Raw genomic sequence first — 25,153 nt, forward strand, 5'->3', positions numbered from 1 at the left:
TAGTGATGAAAAGGAAGGTATTTTTTTGTTTTTTAATAAAATAATTTAAAATATTGTATCTATTCTAATATAAAATAATTTTCAATTTTTTCCATCCCCCACAAATTCAAAAATGATAGAAATAAATTACTATCGAACTAACCACATATATTTTATTAAATACCTGTAAACAATTGCATGTGATATTGTTATTTCTTTGTTACCACATGTATTGGTCACTTATAATATTAAATCATCTATTGCATGGGATAAAAAGTGCCAGTAACGGTTGGTGCAATATGAGTGAACAATCAAATTCTCAGCTTCAAGCTGCTCTAAAAATTCCAGAAAAGATCCAACCTAGACAATTTGCACAAATTCTTCGAAGGCTTGCTATTGCGCTTGAAACTCAAAATCCATCGCCGTTTTCTGAAGATGAAGTTCAAATCTTACTCGAACAATTTGAAATGACACCAACTGAATTTGATGCCATGTTTTCATCTTGTTTGTATGTTCTACAACAAGCAGCATGTTTTTCATTTGATTCTGAAAAGACTCAAATTTATGCCACTCAATGTGGTGCAAGTGAATCAACTGCTGAATGTTTTAGTGCGGTGTGGGACGCAGAAGGTGATAACTTAATAGAAACGCTTAAACAAAGAACAATATCTGGTACAACACTTGAAAGCACTTCATGGCGACTCAACCTAAAAACAGCGGAGCAAAATATTGGTATAACGCGTGATCCGGTCATGCTCCTGGATCTCAATCTTAATAACGAGAAGCCTATTTCCATTCAATTTGATCACGAAGGACTTTCCAAGTTTTACCAGGAAATCGAAAAAATTCAACAACAGATCGATAGTTTAACATAAAGCAAAAATATTTTTATGATTTTTTTTCTTGCATAATCCAATAGGTTCCATAAAGTATGATGTGATGTGATCTATCGTCATATCTGAAAATATATAAACTATTTAATTTACAAAAAGTACTACATTTTGAATTAATACGATTAAAATCAATTCAATAAACATGTTATCTTTTAAAAATAATGTCAAATCCAGAGGTTCATTATAAATACGGTTTCCTGTAGATTCAAATCTTCTGGGCGAGTTAACATGAGTGCCTTCGCGTTATCACATTTGATAAATCCATTCCGCACATATTTTTTGAAATACATATCACTTTTAGCACCAACCTACAATTTGTTGGTTCAAATTTTCATATCGAATATATATTCAACCTAATTTCAAAAAAGAAACTCTCATTATAATCAAGAATTCTACTACGCAGTCTTTTTAGCAAGTTACTGATTTTCTTATAAGTTTTTCAAATATCTTTAATAATTATATTCATCTATTTTTAAATATTTTTTCTTTTTTAATAGGTATTATAAAAAGCTCTAATTTGTTTGTTATTTTTATTGTTTTGTTATTAAAAAGTACACAAGTTCATCTAGCAAAACTTAAGCAAAATATTAAGGAAAAAAACATCATCAAAAACAAAATTTATCTATTTTTATTTATTTTATTTTTTGTTCAGTCGTTTGAAACAGCCCAACAACTTCAACGCTTACTATTTCCACATCAAGTGAATATTCAGGGAGAAGCACATATAAAAGCCAGACACAACATCTTATAATTTTAAGTGGTGTTGAGGAATTCGAGTATGGTGCTTTTTATATTTGGAATTAACTAATTACAGTTATTATTGGTGATACAGTTACACCTATCGGGGTGAATGAATTCGAAGAATGTTATAATTTAGAAACAATAAAAATTGGTGAAAGTGTAACAACAATTGATACTTCTGCATTTCGATCAATTTCATTATTAAAAAATATTACAATTCCAAAAGCAGTTACTTTAATTGATTCGAGTGCATTTTTGTTTTGTACATCACTTCAATTTAATGAAGTATCTGATAGAAATAATTATTATATTAATGATAACAATGGAATTCTTTATAATAAAGCAAAGATAACAATTATTTTTTATCCAACAGGAATCACGAATAATACATTTGAAATATCAAGTTCAGTAACAGCAATTGGAAGTCATACATTTCATTATTGTCAATTATTAATCAATATTAAAATTCCAAATTTAGTTACATCAATTGGAAGTTATTCATTTTATTATTGTTCATCATTAATTGATATTAAAATTCCAGATTCAGTTATATCAATTGAAAGTTACGCATTTTCTGATTGTTCATCATTGGCTAATATCACAATTCCAAATTCAGTTACTTCAATTGGAGATTTTGCATTTAGTTACTGTTCTAAATTAAAAACAATTATATTTGGTAAAAAAGTTATGACAATCGGAAATTATGCATTTCAATATTGTTACAATTTGAGTTGTATTTATTTCAAAGGTAATAAATCACCAACAAGTATAAGTTCAAATGCATTTTCAAGTTCACCAGCAAAATATGTGATGACATCAGTTTCTTATGAAGATGCAGCATTTGGATCTCTTTCAGTGTTAAAAGGTTCATCCATTGAAGAATGTGATCAATATCCATGGTCAACGCATACATTTTCTTAGTCAAATACATTTATAAAATCAAATTCATATTCGCAATCAAATACATATTCGCAAAGTAATTCATTTTCTGGATCAAATACATTTACACAATCAAACTCATTTATACCTTCAAGACAATTCGATGAAACATATATGCGAATATTAATATTATCAGAATCAATTACACAAACAATTATTTATAATATTACTTTCACAAATACAATAACAATTTCTTTATTTGGTTCACATTATTCGTATATTAATACTTTAATAATTTCATATCAATATACAATTGTGTATTATTCTTATTATTATTCATATTATTCAGGTTTTTATACAATCTTTAATCAAAATGAAAATGATACAAATGATAATTCGAATAAATTTATTATCATTGGAGTATGCGTAGGAATTGTAGTAATTGTAATTTTAACAATTCTTATTATACTTATTACTCGCACAAGAACAAAAAATCATTTTGTGAAGAAAATGTTGATGATGAAAATAATGATAATAATTATTTTTAAAATATAAATTATGTAATATATATGAATAAATATAATAATCTAATATATGTATATTTCTTTTTCTTATCATTATTTTTTTTTTAATTATGTATTTATTAAATTATATAGCGATAAGAAAATGAAATATTTTTAATGAAACTTAAAAATATCATATTTTGTGTTTTGTTGATTTTTATCATAAGTGCAAATATGTAAAATGATGGCAATTTAAATAAATTATACATATCAATCAGCAATTGTACAACTGGTTTCTGAAAATCAATGGCACTTTTCGATCGGTTATAATAAAATCACGTTCAAAAAGTGAAACCGATACTACCGTTTTTTCCAGTTATATGTAGTTGGACCACCCCAAAATTATAACGGTTAAAGGGGTAATTTTGCCCGCCTTAATTGAATGGGACTGTGGCCTTTCTAATGCAAGACGTAAAACTCTTCGGAAAGTGGTCCTATTCCGATATTGATTTTGAACAACTCGACAAAGCCCTCGTTGACTACATTTCTGTCCACGAAAAGCAACAAGTCATTCTTCCACATACAGCAGGACGTTATCAACACCAACAATTCCACAAGGTAAACTGCCCACTTGTTGAGCGTTTTGTTTGTTACCTCATGTGCCACGGCCGTAACGCAGGCAAGAAGCTTATGGCAATTCGCATCGTTCGCCAAGCATTTGATCTTATCAATTTAGTCACAGGCGAAAACCCACTTGTTGTCTTTGTTAAGGCTGTTCAATACTGTGGCGCCCGCGAAGATTCAACACGTATTGGTGTTGGCGGTACAGTTCGTCGTCAAGCATGCGATGTTTCTCCACTCCGTCGTATCAACCAATCTCTCGCCCTCATCACAGAAGGAGCACGCAAGTCTGCTTTCCGTTCATCTAAGACAATCGCAGAATGCCTCGCTGATGAACTCATTGCTGCATCTGGAAATACAAATGACAGCTATGCTGTTCGTAAGAAGGATGAACTCGAGCGCATTGCTAAGTCTAATCGTTAAAAGGTTTGCATTTTTTTAAGATTTTTTTTTGTGATCATCAAAATTGCAAAAATAAATTTTTTCCATTTTCTTTTAGGTTACACTTGTAGGAAAATAAAAAAAATATTATTTTTAAAGTAATCATTTGATGATTAAAATAATTATATCCAAATGCTGATAATAATAATGTAACATAAACATATTAAATTTGATTTTTATGCAATGCTAAATTGTTAGTACATGTTACCAAAGATAAAAAAGCATTTTTTAAAGTTGAACCTGATGCATTTTCACGTTGAATTGTGTATAGTTCAGGCTTTTAAATTTATTCATAATTACTCAAATGAATTCTTGTTATGTTATTCTTGCTTGTTGTTAACGTTACTTGCATACACATTAAAAAAAGGAATTGATAATCATTTTATTCATTTGGCTCATATTTCAGTGTATTTGTTTCAAATTCACTGATTTCATCACTTTTCAAGACTAAGTTGGGATCCTTGAGTATATATCTGCACCCGTATTTAATTGATGTAACGCATCGAGGTCCATATTTATCAAATTGATAATCAGATGCATAAATTGGCAAAAATTGAACAGATTTTCGATTGATTCCATTATAATAGTTATTTACGCGCCACATTTCCTTCTTATAAAATAATTTATTTACCCCCCAATGAAAACAATTATCTGATAATATAAAAGCATTTAACATTTGTACATTTTTCGGTAAGACTGTTAAACGCTCACCTTCTTTAAAGGACGTAATAAAAATTGTGTTTTCTCCTTGTGTAGATTCGATCTTGCGAAGTTCTTCTTCATTAATGCCTTTAGCATAGATGAAACTTATTTGTGAAGGAAGTGTAGATGTTCGTTTTTTGGCATAGCGTTCAAATCTTGTTATCACTTTTGACAAAGTAACATTTTCATGAAGTATCATATATTTATCATCTTTTGCATCAAGTTTTATACCTGTTAAAGATTGAAAAAGAAGTGTTGAATCATGATTCGGTTGATCATAAAATACATATAAAGGCTGATCACTTTTAACTAATCTTTTTGTAAATCTATTCATATCAATTACGCTAAATTTTCTTTCTCTAATGTTTCTTTCCCAAATATAAGGATAAAAGGTTGTTGTTAAATCATTTTCAAGTTTTTTATATACTGACAAAATATTATTGCTTTCTAATTTTATTCCTAAAACATATGATCCAACAAATACAAATAATGCAATATCCCCAATAACTGGAATAAAAGGAATTGTCATGGCTATTGCTGTGTATGCACCTGTAATATACCATCTTTTATTGGCGAAAAACTTTTGATGTGACATTGTATTTTGCCATTCTGCTTTATTTGCATTAACATATGAACGCATATCACTTTTAATTTCCCATACATATTGGTTAAAGTCAAAGAATGGTATTTCATCTTTCCCTAAAATGTATGGTAATATAATATTTACATAAAAACTAATTAATATTTCTAATTTCTTTATGATATCTTCTGGATTTTTAGATTCAAAATTTGAATTCATTTCTATTATAATAACTGCATTAAGAAGCATACAACACGCACAACAATGCCTAAGCGATGATTCAAGTGTATTTGGTATTTTTTTGTTTTCAAATTTCAAAACAAGATCCATAAAGTTCATAAAGTATGGATCAAATAATGGACAAGAACTATATGTCAGTGCTTGTATGTATTGAGAGGGAACAAATTTTACATTAGGTATGGAACTTAAAATATAATATAAACTTTGGTACACTGTATTAACATAACCAGGATAATTATGTTCAACATCTCCTAGTGGCAATGGCATTAATGAATCTGGCCTATAAAGGTTTTTTGCAATATTATGCTCATTCCACCATAATTTTGTAAATTCTGAAATATTTTCTTTATATTCTTCAGGATCCATTAAATGCAAAACATTTTTTAGGTCTTGATATTTTTTCACAAGAAAATAAACTTTTGATAATGGAAAAGATGAAGAAAGTTGTGCACGACGAATTGTTGTTAATATTGTTTTCATATCATCAACTTTATCATTGAAATTAGATACAGTAAGACATATTGTTGTTATTGATGTAAATACTGCATTAACTTTATCCAATACTGGTTTAAGATTAAATTCATAATCTTCATCGCCAATACCTTGTGAATCAATGAAAAAAATTGCCGTATCCTTATCAATATCAAGTGAATTACATTTTCTTTAAGTTGACGATAGTCATCATCAAGCCTATTAATTAAATCAGAAACAATATATGGACCATCAATTAAAATTCCTTGTGTTTGACTTTTTATACCCTTTCCTGCATAAAATGCTGCGTTTCCTGTAAGTGTCCGAAGAAATGTAGATTTTCCTGATTGATATGGACCAAAGAGCATCACCAAAACAATTGGTCTATCTCCTGCTTTTTTTAAAACAGACTCAAATACATCTAATAATATTGGATAAGTTCCTTTTTCATTCCATGGGTGTGGTTTTCCAGGAAGTTCAATTAAAGGTGTTGGAATAATAAAATTATTTAATGGACATAATGCTGAATCCAATAATTGATTTTTATATGTGTCAAGAACTGATCTATTAACTTTTAAATCATCAAGGCCATTCTTTATCTTCTTAAATATATCCTTTGATTTTGGCCTTTTACTTGGATCCTTATTAATGCATTTCATAAGTATTTTTTTGAATAAATCCGGCATTTCAGATGCTATTTGAGGAGGATTACCATCCATTATGTTCTCATTAATTTGTTGATCACTCAAACCTTTATAAGGAGGAGATCCAGAAAAAATTTCATTTACAAGAAGCCCAAATGAATATACATCAGTTTTTGGTGTATATTGTCCTCCTGATAAAACTTCAGGTGCAATATATGGAAGTGTGAACATTAGTTCTCCTTTAGGATTTTTATGTGAATCACCAAAACCTGTAATAATTGGATGAAAGTTATCATCAATGAGAATATTATCAACTTTAAGATCATGATGTATTATACCTTTCTCATGAAGATAGTTTAAGCCAGTAGCAATTCCAAAGATAATTATAGTTTTTGTGAGTAAATTCAATTCTGAAGGAGGTGAATTAATGATGTTACGTAAAGTACCATTAATATAAAACGGGGTAATAAGAACTGCCTTTTTGTAATCAGGATTGGGATAAAAACCAACCAATGATTGGACTGCTGGATGTGATAATTTACATAACGTCTTGAATTCATTAACAAGTGATTTATATGAATCTCCTGTTAAGGCTCTTTTCATTGCAACGATTTGTCCTGTGTATTTGATGATTCCTTTATCAATACAGAATTCTCCTTTATGTATATTTTTATCTAAGATAACAAACAAGTCAAGAGAATCAATGAAACGACGCTGTTCTTCTTTAGTGAATTCTTGTTCATTTCTTTCTGAAACAAGCATCACTCAAATGTGAAGTGAGTTCCAAACCACGAAAAACAATATTGTTAATTCTATCAAAATGTTCTGAAAAAATGCCAGTTTACATTGTTGTGTCGTGCCGATCAAATTGTATACAATTTTATCGAATTTTGATGAAAAAGTTGCCTCAACTTCAAATAACGTATTCTGTCGCTGTCGATAAAAATTTCAAATCAATTGTAAGGGTGACGGTTATTTCAACCAACGATAGTATGTATACTATACAAAAAGCCACGACTTTTTGATAAACTTATGAATGCTTATTTGGTCGGAAAACCTCTTAAAGTTTTGATAACTTTTTGAATGGGATCAATATTTATTAAAAAAAAACATTTGTGCGAAAATTATTTCATTAAGAGAAATTCTAATATCAAATCTGTGATAATACCACAACAAAACTATATAAATATTTCAAATATATTTATTGACTTTTATTATAAAATTATCATGTGCTAATTAACGGACGTTAGTGCTTTATTTTATTTTTATTTATTCTGATTTATCGAAACAGTAAATCGCCCAAATTGCACCACGTTTGGGTCGTGTTCCTGTTGTGAAGTATGTTCTGTTGATCTTTCGTCTTGACTTTTTTCCTCATCGTCAGATGGAAATTCAAAAACGAATTGTGGCGGTGGCGTTGCATGTTTCGGTGCATCGCTTTGCCCTCCGCCATTGATAATCGCGAATCTTCTGTCTAAAGGGAGTAACTGTGACATCAATGTCGTTGATATATATTTTTTGTCCTTCGCCAGTTTTATAAATTTGTGCTGTAATAACTCTGATGCAGTGGCCCTCTTCTTGGGGTCGTATTGTATGCACGCTTTAATGAAACTGGTGAATGATGATGATATCGTATTGGGTATCGATGGAAGCTCTCCTTGGACTATAGCTTTGACCTGCTCGAGTTGGCGAAGTTCACTGTAGGGTGGTTTGCCTGTTGCAAGTTCAATTGCAGTCATCCCTAAACTCCATATATCAACACTTTCAGAGTATCCTTTGTTCTCCCTGAGCATCTCTGGGGCAGAGTAGCAGCAGGATGTTACTTGCGTGAAACGAGCACGCTTTCGTTGACCATCTTGAATTAGACATCCGGCTACACCAAGATTTCCAACTTTAATCTCTCCGGTGTTGGTTAAAAGAATACTTCCTGGTCTTATATCGCGATGAATTTGGTGATTTGAGTGAAAATATTTGAGAAATTGTAACACATTTTCAAGAATGGTAGCAATTAAAACTTCATCTTTAAACCCATTAACAAAGGCATACTGAAGAATATCACGACATGAACCACCATCCATGTATTCAGTTAATATCCATATTTTTGTGTCAACCACAAAAGAACCATAATATGGAACCATATTTTGATGTTCTGAAGTTGCCCAAAAAGTTACTTCTTTCCTTAGTTTTTCAAAGTCTATTTGGAAAACATCCATATCTATTATCTTTACGGCAACTACAATGTTATTTGTAAGACAGCGAGCTGCGTAAACATCAGATTTTGACCCTACTCCTATTTTGTGCATTAGCTGATATTGAGAAGGCTCAAGAGGGAAAGATTTCATCGAGAGCTTTTATATATTTTTTGTTCGAATAATAACCGTCACTTGGTAAGTATTTTCAAATTCAAAACCTTTCAATGAACCCCTTAATTGAAAACATTTTTTGTGGCAGTTCTATTTTATTTCAAATTTGATCCCATCACCCACTTTTTGTGTATACTTTTTGACAGACTTCGTTCAAAACTGATTTACAGGGGGTTCTACATTTGAGAGATAAGATAATGATCATTATCAAAGGCTCCAACTCAAGAACGTACTGTTCCCAAATATATTCCAATTGCACCTGTGAATTTGAGTGAAAGCTTCATGAAAATATTTAAAGGAAAATATATTTATAGCTAATCAAAAAAATCATTCAATTTTGATGTAAACTATTCAATAACATTTCAACCCACTCGTGCGCTTGTGATCGTATTTCACTGAAAAAGCCCGTGCACCCCTAGGTACCGTAGTAGGGGGGTATGCTTTTCATATTTTAAAAATAACAATTTTTTGCAAATTTTCTGAATTTTTTTCGTTTAATGATATTATTAATATCAATTCCTTCTTGTTTATGAAGTAATTTAACTATTTATATATGACCATTATAAAATGCCGAAATAACTGAGCCCCTTGTGTATTTTTAGACAAATGATGATGAAGAATTAAATAGTAATGTGAACATATATTTTCGAGAATACTATTTGGCTCAATGGCAGTGGTTGATCCTTTTGATTTTTGAAAACGAAAATATACACGAAGTAAACATCAAGTTTTTCCTTATCCAGAAACATAAAATTATTATAATAAAGCATAAACAAAATAATTTTTTTTTATTAAAATCATTTCCATCTTATTTAAGAAGTAAAAAAATTTCTGCACAACCTTTGTCAGATGCCTTCATAAGTGCATTTTCATATAACTTAAATAATTTCCAAATATTATTTTGAAATTGACCAAAATTATTAAAACATATATAAAATAATATTTATAAATATCTTGAGCATTAATATCAATTCTTTTTTGTTTAAGAAGTAATTTAACTATTTCTGTATAACCATTTTTAGATGCTATAATAAGTGCTGTTCTAAATAATCTTAATAATTTCCAAATATTATTTTGAAATACAAAATTCTTGAAATAAATTTGTAATAATAAAAATAAATATCTTTAGCATTAACATCAATTTCTTTTTGTTTAAGAAGGAATGCAGTTGTTTTTAATTTACCATTTTCTGATGCTAACATAAATGCTGTTCGAAATATTTTAAATAATTTCCAAATATTATTTTAAAATATGAAATTATTTAAATAAATTTTAAATAAAACAAATAAATATCTTGAGCATTAACATCGATTCCTTGGTGCTTAAGGAGTGATTGAATTATATTTAATTTACAATATTTTGATGCTTTCATAAGTATAGTTTCAAATGTTTTAAATAATTTCCAAATATTATTTTGAAACATTTGATAAAATATACAAATATCATCCTTAGCATTAACATTAATTCCTTCTTGTTTAGAAAGTAATTTAACTATTTCTGTATCACCATTTTTAATTGCAATCATAAGAGCTGTCAAAAATAATTTGAATAATTTTTCAATATTATGATTAAATATTCCAAAATCATATAAATAATTTCTAAATAAAACAAATAAATACTTTTAGCATTAATATCAATTCCTTTTTGTTCAAGAAGTAATTTGACTATTTCTGTATAACCATTTTCAGATGCATTCATCAGCGCTGTTTTAAATAATTTAAATAATTTCCAAATATTATTTTGAAATATAAAATTATTAAAATAAATTTTAAACAAAACATATGAATATCTTTAGCATTAATATCAATTCCTTTTTGTTCAAGAAGTAATTTAATAAGATAAATATCATTATCTTGTATTGCTAACATAAGTACTGTAAACCAAATAATGGCATATTCACCTCTGCCACCTAGTACAACATATCGATGGATGAATAGCGACATGTTACCAATAGTACAAAAGCAGAGGCAGCAGCACCCAAGGCGAAATAAAGTTTTAAGTGACCATGAAGAATTAGAAGTTATTCAAATTGCCAAAGAAATGAGGGAAAAACATCTCGCCGTAACCATACAAGTTACAAGAGAAATTATAGAAATAATTACAAAATGAAGAGAGACAAATTGTTCTAGGTCTTGGATATCTTTGTTTTGGCAGAGGCATGGATGGCCAAGCAGAAGAGTCCAGCTGAGGAACAACAAAGAAATTAGAAAAACACTTCTAGAAATAGTGAATTCTTTTGGAAGAGAAGTCCAACAATATTGATGTCCATTCCAATAACATTCCTTTAAGTCGTATTCATGCAATGGATGAAACTGGCTTATGAAACGGGAATGTTGTTCAAAGAACATCTTGTGATCCTTCAACTATGGACTCAGGAGTAATTTCACTTGGAAATCATCGTAGAGATACGGGAGTAGTTACAATTTCAGCAAGTGGAATTGTTGATCCATATATCATCCAACATATACCACAAAAAACACAAATAAAAAATGGTCAAAAGATAATAATTAGTAAAGGTGTATCTGGTATGGGATTAACTCAAATGGAAGACTGGATAAAACATTTTGGAGTTATTAATGGCGCTCAAAAGAATGTCTTATTGATAAATAGACTCAGAAGTCATATTAACCAGAATATTATTAATGAACTTGAAAATAAGTACAACACTAAGGTATTTCACTTTCCTCCACAAGGAGCGAAATTTGCCAGTGTATGTGATAATTCTTTTTTCTCAACTTTGAAAAATCGTTTAACAAAAAAAGATACATCGACCACTGAAGCCAAAGAAATTGCATTCCGCGAATTATGCACAAATTTTGAACCATCAATAATTAAGAATTATTGGAGGCATTGTGGTTGGGAGTGGAATCAATAAATATGAAATTGGTTTTAACTTTTTTTTAATTGGTTAAAAATTATTTAATAAGATCAATAAGTGTGGATTTGTGTTTGAGTTGCTATAAAACTATGCTTGGTGTGTGATGGATGCAATTGTTTGACCATTGATTAATTTTGATAACACTTTAGTCCTCTAAAATTTGAATGAAGACAAACCTATCAGAAATTTTTATAAATAAATAATCGCTGAAACTGTTTCAACCTAAATTGAATTATCAGTAATTTTTTTAATCGATTACAAAGAATATGATTGAATAAGAAAAATTTTTTACTCACAAATTATTTAACAAATTTTAAAAATGTTTGCGAAATATCATATTGGAATTGAGTTAATTGAATCGGAATTGATTTCTTCAGATTCATCTAATGATTTAATATCTTCTTCCTCTTCTTGTACTTGTGGAAATATTGGACATGTTGAGTTTCCATGACACCACGAGCCTGTCCATTTGCTGCCATCAATGGTAATGAATGTACCAATTCCATGCATTCTACTATTGTACCATTCTCCCTTATATTTGGATCCATCTTCAAATACAGCTTCACCTTTTCCTGTCATTTCGCCTTTTAAAAAATCTCCTTCATATAAAAAATCATGATATTTTAAAATTCCATGCCCACTAAATAAATCTTCTTCGAACCCTCCCTCATAAGAGAAATCGGGTTCTGTGTATTTACCATACCCGTGTCTTTTAACAACGCCATCAAATCTTTTCCAATCGCCAATATAAGTGGATGAGTTCAGTGTAAAAGTATCATTTCCACTTTCTGGAAGTTGCTCGTCTTCATTAATTTCTGTGCTCTTTGCTCTTTTAGAATTTTGTGACTGAAGTCTTCTGCTCATCCTTAAAGAATTTTTCACATAACATTTCATTCTTCTAAAGACTTAATAATTTAGATAAACCCAGTTTCTTAATGAATTTTTCCAAGATTACTGTACCTAGTGACAGTGCCTCTTTAAGAACGAGTGATCTAATGCAACGAAATTTCAAATAAATTAAATCTAATATTTTTAATTTAGAAAATTTGATATGAAAAATTCTTAAAACTTCTTGTTCCCAAGTGTTTCTTATACAGGATGTAGATTAATAACCATTTTATAAAAGAAGAAACAGAGAAGCAGATAAAATTTTGTAAAGTATTCAACTCAATCCGTTAATCTTTATGGATGCGAAGAAAAATCAAATCAATTTTGATTCAGAATTATTACAATTTGAAGAGGTAAGAGCTGCAGCATCTAGAGTTGATGAAGTTTTTGAAAAAAATCCATCATTTTTACATCTTAAAAATCAATTTGATAAATCACTTTCATTTTTTTATGATGCATATCAAAAAAATCAAGAACTCCTTCAGATATCACAAGAAAAAAATGCAGTAATATTAGCTAATTCATATAAAATTTCAACAATTCTTAAAGTTGCACAAACAGATTCTGAAACATTAAAAAAGTATAAAAGTGAATATGAAAATGCAAAGTCAGTAATCCAATCTATTCAAGGGTCAGAAAAAAAATCAAGAGAAATTGTAAATAATTTACGAGCAACAATAACTACTTTATCAAATCAAATTGGTAGTGGTGATGCTTTTTGTTATGGTGAAGAAGACTCTGTTGGCACAATTATACAAGATGTCGCAAATTTAAAATCAGAATGTCAAAGCTGTAACAATGAAATTTCAAATATGAAACAAAGCATCGCTGAAAAAAAGAAAGCATTAAATCATAATAAAGAAGAAATTGAAAAATGTCGTAATTTTTCAGAAAAATATACACAACAAATATCAGAAAATCAATCTCTGATTTCTAAAGCACAGAAGGAAATAAAAGAAAACAGAAAATCAATTCAAACGTGTGAGCCAGAAATAACCAGTGAGCACAAAACAATAAAAGAAAAATCAAATTTGATCAAAAATCAAGATTTAACAATTTGTCAGAAAAGAAAGACAAGCATTGAACTTGACCATCAAATTGTTGATGTTTCTCTCAAAGGTAAGCATGCAAAACAAAGTATTGATAATAAAATCAAGCAAAGAGATCAACTTATTCACTCATCAAAAACAATTAACGATGTTATTGAAAAAGTTAATCGAGACATTGAATTATGTCAAAATGAATTTGACATCTTTACACAAAAGCTTGATGAAGAAAATTCTTTTATTGAGCAAAACACATCTATTTTACAATCCATTCAAAGTAAATTAGAAAAAACACAGCAAGAAAAGAAGAATCTACAGATTAAAGTACGTGATTTACAAAATGAATTTAAAAAATTACAAAATGAGAAAACTATTGGAGAAGATCAAAGGACACATAAAATTCGTATCTTATATAATTCACAAAAATCATATGAAAATGAGAAACTCGAATTAAAAAACAATAAACTTCAAACAGAAGATATAATTTTAGATGGGAAAAACATTTCACATAATTCCAAACTCGAAAAAGAATATTTACAAGGACAAAAAGTTAAATTAAAATCATTAGAAAGTGAAATAGAGCGAAAGACACTTGACATTATTCAAATCAATGCGCATTCACAATTAGCAACAGATGAAAAGCAAACATATGATGAAAAGAATCATAATGATACAAAATATTTAAAGAAGTTACAAAAGAAAGTTCAAAAACAAAATTTATTTGTTGAACAAATTCGCAAAGAGAAAAACGAAATAAAATTAAAACTAAATCAACTTGAAAAAGAAAACAAAGAATTAAATTATCAAATAAAAGATTTGACACAACAAATCGATGAAATAACACAAAACATAAAAGAAAAAGAAATGAAATCAATTGATAATCATTTTAATTCCAAAAGTATTCGCCAAGAAATATTATTTTTAACAACAAGTTCAAATGAACTTAAAGAATTATTATCCAAAACAAATCATTCAATTTCAAGCCTCGAAACACAACATCAATTATTACATCGTGTATTACATGAAAATAAAGTCGATTTTGCTAATCAAAAAAAGGAATATATATCAACAATTTCCATACGTAATGTTTTTAATGGGAATTTAATCGATCGGAAGAAAGAAATACAAAATCTTCATAGCGAAATCATATCATTAATAAACATAATAAAGAAATGTAAATTACAATATGAACAAAAATGTAATGAAATCTCGAAATATAATAAAGAAATAAAAGATTTATTAGAACTAAATAAAGAATTACAATTAAAAGTCGAAAAGTTAAATATTATGGAATTAGAACATAAAAATTTGATCAATTTAAACAACCAAGAAATATATAAAAACGCAATTTTAATAAAAGAAACTTCTTTGCCAAGAAATATACATCGTTGGGAAATGTTAAAAGCTGTTGATCCTGAATATGTTAAAAGGCTTCGATACTTATCAAGAATTTATTCGAAAATCGATGTAGCACATAAAAAGTTAATAAAACTAAAAGAAATAAAAAATGATCTTGAAAAACAACTTGAAAACAAGAAAAAACAAATAATTCCAAATGGTTTTAATGAGTATAAAAACTTTCAAAGGAATATCCAAACGTATAAAAATGATTTAATGGAAAAAGAAAAGAAAATTCAAGAAATGAATAAAGAAATTGAAGAAAACCAAAAAATTTTAAAGGAAATTAATAATAATAATTATCAAATTAGAGATAAAATTACAAAAAGAAAATCAAATTATTTCGGTTTTAAAAATAAAAAAATGACAAAAAATGTTTCATCGAATAACGTAATGTTCTTCATGACTGAACCGGACATTATAACACTCGGTGGTGGTTTCACAAATATAAATAACAAAACAGTAAAAAATGAGATCCAAAAAAATGATACATTTGATATTTTCCCTTTAAACGAAATATCTGAAAACTCTCCTAGAAAACAAAAAAATAGAAATAGAAAAATTTTGATACCAAAAAGATTAAGTCGTACCTCGTATTCTTCTGAAAGAACTAAAAAAAATTAATTTAATAAATGTTTGTATATTATCATTTTATTTATTTTATTTGTTTTTAAAATATCATTAATATGATTTAAATCCTTCTTTATTTATGTAAAATTCTAAATTAGAAAAAATTAATATTGATGAATAAATTTCTACTATTGAAGAACCTTACATAATTGCATAATATTATTATTCCAAATTAAAATTCCTTCAATTGGAAGTTATGCATTTCAACATTGCAATGAACTTAAATGTATTTATTTTAAGGTTTATAAAAAACCTGTAATTGGTCAATGTAAATTCTATAACATAGGCACACAATATGCTATGACATCAGACGATTATTAAAATAAAACAAATGTTTACTTGCTTATTAAACGTCAAACCAATAGTGGCCAACACACACATTTACAAAAGTACTACATTCTCTCAATCAATTACATCCAGTCAAAGTAATACTCATTCTCAATCAGATATTTTGATAAATGATAATTCTAAATGTGATCATGAATCTTTGGTAAACATAGCACATAATACTACTCTTAAATTTACAACAAAAGATTTTGTTTATCAAAGTTATCTTCATGTTGCTCCAGTTGACAAAGCAAATAACATGGGGAAAATCTTTAGTATTCGACTTAATTTCGCTTCGAATCCATTTTCGCAATCGAATACATTTACAAGATTAAATTCATTTACAATTTCTTTTTCGTTTGGTTTAATATCAACAAGTTCAATTATTTTTTATAGCTCAAATTTAATTATAGAAACAATGATTCAAAAACATTTTATTTTTGTACTTTTTCATGCCATATGATTGATTTAAAGGCAACTTATATTTATACCAACATTGGGGACAAAGCAAATAACATGGTGAAAATGTAGCAACGACTGGAAACAATGAAATTCATCCGTGTTATAAATTAATAAATTGTATCCATCTTCAGGTGAAAACATCAGAAGTTCTGCATTTTATAGCTGTTAAATTCTTCAATATATTTAAAATAAAGCGTTTTTTGCATTTCATTTGTTCATACAATATCATTCATGCAAACATTTTCCACTCCAAGCCACCATTGCCTTAATCAAAATGAACAGTTAACACTAAAAGTAACAGTGTTCATTGCAATAATTCTATGCGGCGCTTGTGTTGTAATAATTATTACAGCAACACTTTTAGCTGCTTTACTGAGAAAAATATTAAAAATAAGAAACAAAAAATTTTAATATTAAAGAAGAAATAGCAGCTAATGAAGATATAGAAGAACCTCTAAATAAAGTATCAATATATAATGGAGCGAACTTTTCTGATGTTGCAGTGGATCTATTTGCAGATGACCTCAAAGAGGTTCGATATGCTGCATCATGATGTGATCCGGACACTTTTAAGTAACTTATTCAATACAATATGTATCGCTTGAGGTTATGTTTTGAAAATCAATCGGTTTTTTCTATTAAATTAAAGTTATCGGTTTATCGGCATATCTCTTTAATCAGAATCGAATATATAGGATTTTACCACATAAATAAATGAATATTAATAATAATTTTATTTTTTTTATGCAATCAGTGATTAACATTTTTATTGGGATTGTTAAAACATATGTACAAATTCCAGAAAAAATTTAAGCATATTACTATTTGTATATTGTATAATATTCAATAATGATATGTCTATATGTGTATAATGGGATAGTATGATAAATTTATTGAGAATTTGAAAAATTGTGGTTTGGAAATTTGAACCACTGATAAAATGAAAATGTGTAAACACCAGAAATGCATTCAATGGGTTTCTTGAATCATTTGTTCAAAAAGTGGATTGATCGTAGCAGCGATCTCCCGCCTTGGCGGTTATCGCTCACAAAACAGAGTCTTCTAAATGGATGGCTTTGCAGACGATTTAAAACAGCTCGAATCACTTGTTACTTCTGATGGCGATGTCACAAAAGTACTCAAAAATAAGGCTGTAAAAAATGCATTTCGAAAACAAAACAGTATGCTAAATAAATTTTTATTTCAACACATTTCAGAAATTTTAGCAATAGCATTCGGAAACCCTGGAGAGGTTGATGGGGAAGCAAGAGAAACAGCAGTATTTTTGTTCACAACTCAATCTCCATTATTTTCTTCTCAATTAGCAATGAGTCAAACATTCTTAAAGCAGCTCAACGATTACCTTTCACCAGAAAAAGAAATGACCTTGATTATGACCAACACTTTTTGTGCGATTTTCGAGTTTTTGATAAAATCAACAAATGGATTAACTTTAGTATCATATCCAGATAAACATCAATTGATTCCCAAATTAACGAGATACATATCATATATTTCAATGTTTGATCTTTTAAAATATTTAACACGAAATCCGTTACAAGAAATATCAAATTTTTTAATTGATTCGAAAGCCACGGCATATTTTATTGAAAAAGCACCTTCTAACGATTATTACTATCAACTTTTATCCAACATTGTTACTGCTTCTAAAATGGGTTCACGGTTATTAGATGCGTTTGAAGATGAGCCCACACTCAAACAACTTCTTGATCATATCTTCCTTATCAAGAGTGGGCCAGCACTTAGGCTTATGCTTGATCTTTGCAAATATTATAATGAAAAACAAAATACATTTCCATTATTTGTTCATCTTCATAAACATTTTAATGATCTTTGTAGCTTCGTTGTTTCGGACACACCATTCCTCGAATCCAAATCAATCGCTATCTCGTTGATCATAATTCACATCAAACGAAACCATTCAACCGCCACAAAAGACGTTACTGACTTCACCTGGAAGTTATTCGACCAATTTATTTTACGGCCCAGTAACACCTCATTACATCATTCTTTTTATACCTTATTCAAGGAGATATTTTCTATTGATACTTCGATTGTCGAAAAACTTCAGATTCGCGAAAAAATAATTGATTTATACTCAAAGCGATCAACTTTAAATGCAACGTTTTGGGGATTCTTATATAAAATCATTATCTTAACACATGATTCAGAGTCAACACAATTATTTGCACAATACAATAAATTTTATGATGAAATAATTAGACCTTTTAAATTGATACTTAACACACCTTATGGCGGTGACTTACCAAAGGTTTCATATTCCGAATATTCCGAAAATAGTACCGAATTTGATAGTAGTGATTATGAGTATGAATATGTAACTGAAGAAGAAGAAGAAGAACTGAATGACAAATCAAGCGATGATGAAGACGAAGAAGAAGAAGAGCTTAAGAAACCTTTCCATTGGACATTTGCTTCTTTGATTCCACATTACAACATCTCGAAACCGTTAGACGTCAAACTTTTGACAACGATACAACGGAACAAACAAATTCAAATTGTCAAGTTCTCTCCAAACGGTCGCTACCTATCGATCATAACCGAAGGTCTACTTGAAGTATTGAAATTTTCGGACCAATCGGTTAAGTTCAAAACAGCGTTGAATTTGCCGGTTTTGACGATACGCTTTTCAAATGACAGTTCACATCTCATCTGCTGCTATCGTTCCAAAATCACCATCATAAATCTTCATGACGGATCTATTGAACGAACGTTACAAATCAAGAAATGTAACTACATTGGGTTCTCAAATGATAGTTCATTAATTACATTAAATTCTAATGGCAATACATCAATATGTGAATTTCCGACATTAACCAAAATATGCTCATTTGAGAACGAAAGTTCAAATTCTACCTATACATCATTCTCTAATGACCTCAAATACGTTGCAACTGGTTATGAGAATGGAACAATATATTTGTATGACATTAAACAAAAGTCGTTTCTAAAGAAAATACAACTTCACGAGCATAAGATTAACTCGATAGTATTCACTAACAACTACTTGTTCACCGCATCTGACGAAAGTGTACTTAAGGCATATTCGATCAGCGAAAACAAACAAAAGATATTACGCGGCCACACGTCGTCAATCTGCGCGCTCGACATAAAGAATGATATTATGGTGTCGGGCTCGAGCGACAGTACAATTAACATCACTGACGTCGCAGAGGCGAAGATGGAGTACTCGATCGAGGCGCACGCAAAGCCAATCGTAGACGTCGCGTTCTGCGGAGGAGAAAAGTTAATATTCGCGTCGGCGGCATGCGACTGCTTGGTGAAGGTGTGGGAAATAGTGCACGTGAAGGAATAGAACGTGCGCAAACGGAACTGTGTTTTGTTAATTTATTTATTTATTAAACTTTAATCATGTTTAGAACGGATTTTGGATGTTGTAAATGATGTGTAATGTGTTTGGATAATAAATGTGCTGATGCAGAGTTGGTGTGGAATTTGTTTATTTATTAAACTTTAATCATGTTTAGAACGGATTTTGAATGTTGCAAATGATGTGTAATGTATTTGGATGATAAATGTGCTGATGCAGAGTTGGTGTTGAATTTGTTTATTGTTAAACTTTAATCATGTTTAGAACGGATTTTGGATGTTGCAAATGATGTGTAATGTATTTGGATGATAAATGTGCTGATGCAGAGTTGGTGTGGAATTTGTTTATTTATTAAACTTTAATCATGTTTAGAACGGATTTTTGGAGGTTGCAAATGATGAGTAATGTATTTGGATGATAAATGTGCTGATGCAGAGTTGGTGTTGAATTTGTTTATTGTTAAACTTTAATCATGTTTAGAACGGATTTTGGATGTTGCAAATGATGTGTAATGTATTTGGATGATAAATGTGCTGATGCAGAGTTGGTGTGGAATTTGTTTATTTATTAAACTTTAATCATGTTTAGAACGGATTTTGGATGTTGCAAATGATGTGTAATGTATTTGGATGATAAATGTGCTGATGCAGAGTTGGTGTTGAATTTGTTTATTGTTAAACTTTAATCATGTTTAGAACGGATTTTTGGATGTTGCAAATGATGTGTAATGTATTTGGATGATAAATGTGCTGATGCAGAGTTGGTGTGGAATTTGTTTATTTATTAAACTTTAATCATGTTTAGAACGGATTTTGGATGTTGCAAATGATGTGTAATGTATTTGGATGATAAATGTGCTGATGCAGAGTTGGTGTTGAATTTGTTTATTGTTAAACTTTAATCATGTTTAGAACGGAATTTTGGATGTTGCAAATGATGTGTAATGTATTTGGATGATAAATGTGCTGATGCAGAGTTGGTGTGGAATTTGTTTATTTATTAAACTTTAATCATGTTTAGAACGGATTTTGGATGTTGCAAATGATGTGTAATGTATTTGGATGATAAATGTGCTGATGCAGAGTTGGTGTTGAATTTGTTTATTGTTAAACTTTAATCATGTTTAGAACGGATTTTGGATGTTGCAAATGATGTGTAATGTATTTGGATGATAAATGTGCTGATGCAGAGTTGGTGTTGAATTTGTTTATTTATTAAACTTTAATCATGTTTAGAACGGATTTTGGATGTTGCAAATGATGTGTAATGTATTTGGATGATAAATGTGCTGATGCAGAGTTGGTGTTGAATTTGTTTATTGTTAAACTTTAATCATGTTTAGAACGGATTTTGGATGTTGCAAATGATGTGTAATGTATTTGGATGATAAATGTGCTGATGCAGAGTTGGTGTGGAATTTGTTTATTTATTAAACTTTAATCATGTTTAGAACGGATTTTGGATGTTGCAAATGATGTGTAATGTATTTGGATGATAAATGTGCTGATGCAGAGTTGGTGTTGAATTTGTTTATTGTTAAACTTTAATCATGTTTAGAACGGATTTTGGATGTTGCAAATGATGAAATATTTATAAATCAATGATAAATCTTGAGTGGTGGTTTATTAAACGATTTATATCATCTCCTAATATATCATATTTATTAAACTTTGTTAAAGTTTGAAATTTAGAGTTACTATAAATCAGAGCTATAATTAGCATAAAATAGATTGAAATTATGAATAATCATGCAAGAATACTTAAATATTATAACATATCTTTTTCTATTTATCAATTTCTTTTTATTTATCTTTTTTCATATAAACAATAATAAAAATCCATATTTACATTGATCATTATTCGAAATTAACACTTTTATTTACTGAATAAAACTTATATCAAAAGTTTTTTATTTCATAAACAAAATTACATTTCTTCATCTTCAGGAGCCTCATCATCCTGCAGTAGACTTAGCACGCGCTTTGCCTTTACCGAAACGCTTATTGGCATTTGGTCAATTATTTCACAGAGCGCATTCTCGAAACAGTTCTCTTCGACCACAGCTTGAATTCTTTCGAATTCTTGGTTATCCATCAAATGCTTTATCAGTGTTTCCACAATATTTAATGTCTCAATGAGCGCATCTCGATCAACGTTATCACATTCCGCAATTTCGATAGCATTCTCAAACAACAAAGGACATTTCTCATCAAACACACCTAATATCTCATTATCACATTTAATTAATTGGTTAAATAGAAGTAATGCTTCCATTTTAATTCGAATTGAACCTTCGCATATCCGAAAATACATTATGTCAACAATGCCAAGTTCAAGATACATCTCTACTAAGTTATAGTTTGGATGATATTCGATGGGAAATTCAAGCAAAAGCGTTAGAATTCCACACCATACAATTTGTTCTTGTATTGATATGTTGTTTTGAGGATTGTCAATATAATCATGAACATCACTCACAAAGTTTAACCTTAAAAATGTCTCAGTTTCTTGTGGATTATTGGATAATATTGATTGAAATATATATAAAATGTTCGCTTTGTCTTCTGATACTAATACTTGATCTGCTACAAGAAGGTTGATGAAGTGAGTATAACAACTATACTTTTTAAAGAAGTTTGAAAAATAATCAAAATAATTTTCAGAACAATCAATACAACTATAAAGTGATATATGACGAATTGATGGCTCACGTATAAATGTACATTTAACAATGTGTTCAAGTATTTCGCTAAGTAACGAGTTATAGGGCAACTGCTTCTTGCTGACCAAAGCCGTTAAAAATTTGAGGCAAAGTTTCTGAAGGCGAACGTTATCTTCATCGGTGGCAAATTGACGCGCATCAGGAGAGCAAAGATACGCTTGGAGCTCAGGAAACTCGGCGTTGCTTTTGCCGGTGGATTGTTCATCAATAACGTATATAACACATTGGATTGGTGATGCTCTTCTAGAAGGATCTGATGCTAATTGTACTTCTTCAAATTGTTTAAAACAATAAGATTCGCCTTTGGAGGCAATGTGATGAAGGATCGTAAGAGATTTACATTTGATGTCATCAGGGTTATCTGAAATAAGAATATCACACAATATTGATAATATCTTTTCTTCAAGAAGATAATCAATAATATCTTCTGAACATGTGAGCTCAGCAAATATTTCAAGGAGAATTGTGAGGTTACTAGGATTTTTGATTTCGATATAACTATATTTGATTAAATGAGGGATGAGAAAACCGGGTTCGGAAGCAATAATTCTATGTGCCCCTGGATTTGATTGAATAAACATACTTAGTTCTCCTAATGATTCAATTGGAAAATCTTCTGCTGAAATGATTTTATGAATTAATAATTGGAAATATTCTGATTCTTCCTTAGTAAGTTGTCCATCTGGTGCGTTAGAGCCTTCAAACCCAATTTCTTCTTCACTGTGTCTGGTTATAAATATAAATAAATTTTTCCTCCTCTCTTGGTGGGTGTTTATTACTTTCCTCATTGGAAGAACTTTACATCACATGTCATACTAAGTGATATCAAACAGACATAGTCAAAAAGTTGCTTGGGTGAATTTTCTCATTCTTCAAACCTTGTAATATTACTCATAAAAATAGTTAATTCATAATAACGACAACAGTAAGTGATCAGTAATTTTCTTTAAAAAAAATTCAAGAAGTCAATCTACAAATTAAAAATTACTTTTCTAAAAATGGTGATTTAGAAGGTTTGATTTAATTATTTTGTTTAAACCACTTACAAAAAGATATTTGCCAATAATTTTTTTTAAAAAAGTTCATTTTAATTTTTTTGAAGTGGTTTACAATCACTGAAAGTTTCTTCTTTCAAAACTTCCATACCTCCAAATGCTATATCTTCATATGATTTCTTTGTCATAACTTTTGTTGTATTAATATTGGAAAATGCATCATCACCGATAATTATTGGTTCTTTGATTCCATAATAATATATACACTTAAGTGATTTACAATGTTGGAATGCTCTAGATCCGATACATATTAATTTCATTCCAATATGAATTACATTTAAACCAATGCAAAACTGGAAAGCATAATATTCGATTCTTTTAACTGAATTTGGTATTTTTATATTATCTAAATTAACGCAATTTCTAAATGCCGATTCACCTATTTCAAATAATCCTTCATTCATAACGACTGTTTCAAGAGTGATACATTCGAAAAATGCATATTTTGAAACAATTACAATACTTAATGGGAAATTATATGTTTTTTCTTTTATACCTTTTGGATATATATTAATCACTTGGAATGTTTTGTCGTATAAAACTCCATCATTGTTATAATTCGAAAAAAACGAATTGTTTTTATGGACTTTAATATGTATTAATGAATCACACCCTAATAATGATGTTGAATCAATGTTTTTGACTGACATTCCAATGGATATCTTTGTAAGACTTTTACAATATCCAAACGCAAGATATTCGATTGATGTCATTGCATTTGGGATTTTGACATGTTCCAAACTTAAACATCCCGAAAAAGTAAATTCTTCAATAACTTTCACATTTTTTCCGAATTTTATCATTTCTAACTTTTTGCAATTCCGAAATCCTGAGCTTTTAATGTGTTTTACTGATTTCGGAATTATGATTCTTTCAAGTGACATGCAATTATAAAATGCATATTGTTTGATTGTTTTGAGCTTTTCACCAAGCTGTACATTTTCAAGAGATGAACAAAAATCAAATGACGATTTACCAATGCTTATGGTTGAATTAGGAATACTAATAGATCGTAATTTAACACAATTTGAAAAAGCATGATCTCCAATTACTTTGATGTTATTTCCCAAACTTATTTTTTCTAAGTTTATACAATTTTTAAATGCATTTCTGCCAATATGAGTTGTAGAATCCCAAATAATAATATTAACTAATGAACCCCATGATTCGAATGCATTATCTCCAATTGTATAAACTTCATTCCATATTATTATATTATGAACACTATCGTTTGTAATTATATCACCAAATTTAATAATTGGCACGTTTGAAATATTTAATTTGTCCTCGAAATATTGAAGTTGTATTGATTGAATG

At 29.3% G+C, this 25,153-nt stretch overlaps 7 protein-coding genes across 7 annotated transcripts; 3 read left to right on the forward strand and 4 right to left on the reverse strand.

Annotated features, from left to right (window-relative positions):
• Positions 1 to 278: 278 nt before the first annotated feature.
• On the forward strand, positions 279 to 854 carry GO595_009532 (COMM domain-containing protein 10; the record flags this gene model as incomplete). Its single annotated transcript, XM_067923228.1, has 1 exon — positions 279 to 854. The coding sequence occupies one exon, from the start codon at positions 279 to 281 to the stop codon at positions 852 to 854; it is 576 nt and encodes a 191-aa protein (XP_067770534.1).
• Positions 855 to 3,457: 2,603 nt separating this feature from the next.
• GO595_009533 (40S ribosomal protein S5) lies at positions 3,458 to 4,039 on the forward strand (the record flags this gene model as incomplete). The annotated part of the gene is made up of 1 exon (XM_067923229.1): positions 3,458 to 4,039. One exon carries the CDS (start codon positions 3,458 to 3,460, stop codon positions 4,037 to 4,039), a length of 582 nt encoding a protein of 193 aa, XP_067770535.1.
• A 2,067-nt stretch (positions 4,040 to 6,106) lies between these two features.
• On the reverse strand, positions 6,107 to 7,456 carry GO595_009534 (putative serine/threonine-protein kinase/receptor; the record flags this gene model as incomplete). The annotated part of the gene is made up of 1 exon (XM_067923230.1): positions 6,107 to 7,456. The coding sequence occupies one exon, from the start codon at positions 7,454 to 7,456 to the stop codon at positions 6,107 to 6,109; it is 1,350 nt and encodes a 449-aa protein (XP_067770536.1).
• Positions 7,457 to 7,959: 503 nt separating this feature from the next.
• Positions 7,960 to 9,036, reverse strand: GO595_009535 (STE family protein kinase; the record flags this gene model as incomplete). Its single annotated transcript, XM_067923231.1, has 1 exon — positions 7,960 to 9,036. The coding sequence occupies one exon, from the start codon at positions 9,034 to 9,036 to the stop codon at positions 7,960 to 7,962; it is 1,077 nt and encodes a 358-aa protein (XP_067770537.1).
• A 3,232-nt stretch (positions 9,037 to 12,268) lies between these two features.
• Positions 12,269 to 12,799, reverse strand: GO595_009536 (putative MORN repeat-containing protein; the record flags this gene model as incomplete). Its single annotated transcript, XM_067923232.1, has 1 exon — positions 12,269 to 12,799. The coding sequence occupies one exon, from the start codon at positions 12,797 to 12,799 to the stop codon at positions 12,269 to 12,271; it is 531 nt and encodes a 176-aa protein (XP_067770538.1).
• A 5,406-nt stretch (positions 12,800 to 18,205) lies between these two features.
• On the forward strand, positions 18,206 to 20,044 carry GO595_009537 (AChain A, Tako8; the record flags this gene model as incomplete). Its single annotated transcript, XM_067923233.1, has 1 exon — positions 18,206 to 20,044. One exon carries the CDS (start codon positions 18,206 to 18,208, stop codon positions 20,042 to 20,044), a length of 1,839 nt encoding a protein of 612 aa, XP_067770539.1.
• A 1,941-nt stretch (positions 20,045 to 21,985) lies between these two features.
• On the reverse strand, positions 21,986 to 23,362 carry GO595_009538 (uncharacterized protein; the record flags this gene model as incomplete). The annotated part of the gene is made up of 1 exon (XM_067923235.1): positions 21,986 to 23,362. One exon carries the CDS (start codon positions 23,360 to 23,362, stop codon positions 21,986 to 21,988), a length of 1,377 nt encoding a protein of 458 aa, XP_067770540.1.
• Between the last annotated feature and the right edge of the window lie 1,791 nt (positions 23,363 to 25,153).

Source organism: Histomonas meleagridis (assembly GCF_020186115.1).
Source record: "Histomonas meleagridis strain 2922-C6/04-10x chromosome Unknown contig_9, whole genome shotgun sequence".
Classification (NCBI taxonomy): Eukaryota; Parabasalia; order Tritrichomonadida; family Dientamoebidae; genus Histomonas; species Histomonas meleagridis.